The sequence below is a fragment of the Arxiozyma heterogenica genome (assembly GCF_036370985.1).
Source record: "Arxiozyma heterogenica strain weizmannii chromosome Unknown scaffold_3, whole genome shotgun sequence".
Lineage (NCBI taxonomy): Eukaryota > Fungi > Ascomycota > Saccharomycetes > Saccharomycetales > Saccharomycetaceae > Arxiozyma > Arxiozyma heterogenica.
The window spans coordinates 1-4,894 of NW_027042656.1; the positions used below are offsets into that span (position 1 = coordinate 1).

General features: G+C 28.9%; 1 protein-coding gene across 1 annotated transcript; it reads right to left on the reverse strand.

The window, feature by feature from the left end:
• Positions 1–3,749: 3,749 nt before the first annotated feature.
• On the reverse strand, positions 3,750–4,742 carry PWA37_003588 (uncharacterized protein; the record flags this gene model as incomplete). Its single annotated transcript, XM_064860111.1, has 1 exon — positions 3,750–4,742. The coding sequence occupies one exon, from the start codon at positions 4,740–4,742 to the stop codon at positions 3,750–3,752; it is 993 nt and encodes a 330-aa protein (XP_064717965.1).
• Positions 4,743–4,894: the final 152 nt, after the last annotated feature.

Consider the following 4,894-nt stretch of genomic DNA (forward strand, 5'->3'; position numbering starts at 1 on the left):
GGATATGTTATAATATTGTTATCCTCTGGATGAATAATATTAGTATACATGTCTTTAGTGTCGGTGATCATACTATATGTTATTATTGTGTATTATTATTATGTTGATATGTAGAATAGTTTTTCCTCGATCTTTTGATTCGGAATTAATAATTATATAAATATAAAAGAAACATATGACAAAGTGTATATAACTTATTCATCCAGATTGAAAAATTAATAAGTAAAGTCGTCTACTTATATATGTTTACCTTTTGGCAATTTTTCAGAATATATTAATTTATTTTGATTCTGTTTGATCTTATCTCCATAACGTTGAATGTGCAAAACAAACATTTTTCCTCTTTGATACATTTACATGTTACTCAAACCGGTAATATATCAATACAGCAGTTTCATCATACAATTTAGATGCTGATAGTATGGTGATTTGTTCCTGAGGAACATAATATGTTTGAAGCAGTACCACATTTTCTTTATTTTTCTTAATTGGTAGAAATCCTGATCCCACAATAGTTAAATCTTCCTTTGACCCAATTCCTCCATATTTAGGTGCATTCTTAATTGTATGGTAATTCTTTAGCCAATTTCTTTTATTTGTTATATGAATTGGTGATCCAGTATCTATAAGAATTAAGTTCTTATCATGCTGAGGATCTTTTTGTCTGTTTTTAGAAGTAGATTTAATGTTGCTAATGGTAGTTGTTATGTTTTTATTTTTTGTATTTTTAAAGTGTTATTCAATGCTTGATCGTTATTGTACCTATAATTTACAGTATTCGTATTGCTATTGTTATTCGATATTTCTTGTAAGGACTTCTTCATTATCATATTCTTGCCTAAGTTTATTTCTTTTTTTCTAGAACAGTTTCTTGGGTGGTGGGATTCACTTTTACAATATAACTCCATTTTTCGATTTGAATTAGATCGTTTATTTTCTGTTCATAATTATCTGTGTTAAAACAGTATTCATCTATCAAAATCTCCTTCCACATTCTATCTTTTACATCTCTTGGATAACGAGACATAAATCTTTTCCTTATAAAATTATAATTTTCAGAAGCAGGACCTTCAAGATTTCTGTAGTTGTCAAACGTTCCATCAATGGAGTTTTTATTGTATTTCTTAAAATTGTGTCTTCAACCTTATCTATCTTTTAATTAACTTCTAATATATTATCAAAATTCCATTTTGTAAGAAATCTTTAATGTAGCTACTCCATATTGGGAAATCATCTAAAGTTTTTAGTGTATATTCAATTTTAGCTGACTCAGACTCCCAATAGAATTGAATTTTTTCGCCACGACAATTGTAACACGTATAATATTTGCCATTATCCTCTTTGCTGAATAGTAGAACTACATTTTGGATATGTTGTTCAATGGTAATCTTATTGTTACTATCGTTATTTAGAAGATCCTTTTTGTTATTATTAATACTGTTTTCCTTTATGAAGTTATCACTGTTATAAAATTTTTCTTTATTATTATTAATTTTAAATTTTAAAAACTCGTTAAGATTTTCAGTTGCCTTGTTTAATCTTTTAGAGAATAAGGTTTTTGACTTTTCAATTTCATCCATTTTAGTATTGATTTCTAAATCAGTTAAAGTATTATTTTCTAACAGCTCATTTTCTTGGTCTACCAATGTAGCTAATTTATTTGTGAGAAGATCAATTTGTTTTCTAAGTTTAATGATTAGATCATCATTGTTCACGGCAATGCTACCCTCTTGGAAAGTAGTGATGTTTGTATTTAATACAGTCACGACTTAACTTATTAGTAAATTGGATCTCTGGTTTATTAAAAACTTGTGAAAATAACCATGATTATATAGTATGATTTGTATAAATTGATCTCTCTTCTTTTGATTTTTTTCTTAAAATTTTTCTTGAAAAATATTTTTCTTTTCTAATTATCATCATGAACGACATAATAAAACAGTCTTTAATAAGGAAACCTAATAGACATACTGTTTATTTTCTAACACATATCTTACTCAATTATTCCTAATATCACTTAACATTGTTTCTTGATTTGATATCAATCTTCAAGATCTAGCGAATCTCTTTTCTAAAAATTTCCAAAAAATAGTCTAAAAGGAATAAAAAAATCAATAACAACAACAACTTAAACGTACTATCAGTAAATAATCAACTATGCTCCACACACTTCCATATAATACAATTTAGAACATTGGTAGACTACCATTCAACATCATGTGATCATGGTATTCTACATCTAATTATACTAGGTATAGTTAACTAAGACACCATAAGCTATAGGTAATCCTCCTGATACATACATTATTTCTAGACTAGATATCTATTAATAGAATACTTTACATTAACATAACGTCTTTATAAATATAATTACTTAAAAATATTCAGACGCAATTCCTTATCAATAGTTTGAATATGAAAAAAAAAGATTGTATATTACTTTATTATGCATTGGATGATATTATCAGATGGATATACTTACTACTAACTATAACATGATAACAGGAATAAATAATGAATATTCAAGCACTAATTTTCATTATAACATGGATGTTGTATGACTTGGAAATGAACATTATTTATTCTATTCATATCTCAATTAATTGATAATTCTGTTACTCCTCATTAGACACTGTAGAATAAATTAATATTGAAACAAATCATCACCTACCTAGAACAAACGATCTGGAAAATAAATAATCTAACGAATATAAACCAACTATTAGACTGAGACTGTTTTATTACAATTCCTAAAATATGTGCTATCTTTGATCAAAACTGTAATATTAACAATATGAATATAAGTAATAGAATAAGAATGTAACTAATATATTTTAACCTATCCAATACACCAAAATTGATTTCACATCAATTCCTATAATTTATCTATAATCAGATATTCCATTATAAAACTCTCACTACTAGAAATATTAATTTTATAGCTTTAACAAAATTGTTTTTCGTTACTAAAATTTATTATATTAAAATGATCTACTTGATTATTCAAATATTAACATAACCTTGTAACAATAAAATAAAAAAAGATGATAATCTTGGAAAGTAGTGGTGTTTGTATTTAATACAGTCATGACTTAACTTATTAGTAAATTGGATCTCTGGTTTATTAAAAACCTATGAAAATAATGCACATAATTATATGATGTATTATTGATGAGCATGAGCGCCCGTAGTCATTGGATATATAGTAAACATTCTCAATATTATATTAGATAGATATAGTATACAAAATTATAATAAAGTTCTTCGGTTTGTTTATTTATAAAAGGTGAACAAGGGGAGAAACATGATATGAAAAAAGCTGGCTTTATATATTTTCATATCTCCTCTATCTCGTCTATGTACGGCACCAAATTTATGATCAGGTTTGTTTACGTCTGCTGACAAGCAAACAGTACGTTCTCCACTTTTTCCTATCAATTAATGTTTACTAAAATCTAATTGGTCTATTATTAATTCTAGAAAGTTCAATTTCAGCAGTAAGTGTTCATATATGGTTAATATTCATATTGTAATATATATTACTTGAGATAATTTCTTACAAACCGGTGCTAAAACATATACACTAATATTATTTATACCGAGAAAAAAGAACAGCCTTCCTTTGTTACTTTTGAAATAATAAAAAACGCACCGATAAATTAATATAAAATATGTATTACAAGAGTAGATATTGGGGTATAGACAAATACTATTATATATAATACATATGTATATTGTTTAAAAATTAACTAAACCATGAATAGAAATAAGGAGAAAAGCACTAAGATAAAATTTGACCGTGTACCAGCAGTATCAGGAGCAGAAGCTTCGTATTGTGACAAGGTTATGGCACTTAATCTGCTACTTGGACTTGCACTTTGAGAAGATACGTGTAGTTGCTCTGGTGCAACAGTAATTTGTTGACTATTCATGATACTTGAAGTAGATGAACCTGAAGTTTCATAACGTGATAATGTTACTGTATTTGATCTGCCACTTGGATTTGCCCTTTGAGAAGATACCTGTAATGGCTCTTGAGTTGCAGTAACCTTTGGAGTATATGTGATTGCCTCAGTTGAAGAACCTGCTTGATCTTCAACCCCGTTTCTTCTGGACGATGATTCACTCTTCATAGTATTCCAACTGTTAACACTAAATGTAGGAGCAGAAGCTTTATATTGTGACAAGGTTATGGCACTTAATCTACTACTTGGACTTGCACTTTGAGAAGATACGTGTAGTTGCTCTGGTGCAACAGTAATTTGTTGACTATTCATGATACTTGAAGTAGATGAACCTGAAGTTTCATAACGTGATAATGTTACTGTACTCGATCTGCCACTCGACTCTGTGGTTTGAGAAGAGACGTGTAATGGCCCTTGTGCAATAGTATTTTGTTGACTATTCATAATAATTGAAGTAGACGAACTTGAAGTTTCATGATGTGATAATGTTACTATACTTAATCTACTGCTTGGACTTGCACTTTGAGAAGATACGTGTAGTGACTCTGGTGCAACAGTAATTTGTTGACTATTCATGATACTTGAAGTAGATGAACCTGAAGTTTCATAACGTGATAATGTTACTGTATTTGATCTGCCACTTGGATTTGCCCTTTGAGAAGATACCTGTAATGGCTCTTGAGTTGCAGTAACCTTTGGAGTATTTGTGATTGCCTCAGTTGAAGAACCTGTTTTACTTTCAACCCCGTTTCTTCTGGACGATGATTCACTCTTCATAGTACTCCAACTGTTAACACTAAATGTAGGAGCAGAAGCTTTATATTGTGACAAGGTTTTGGCACTTAATCTACTACTTGGACTTGCACTTTGAGAAGATACGTGTAGTTGCTCTGGTGCAACAGTAATTTGTTGACTATTCATGATACTTG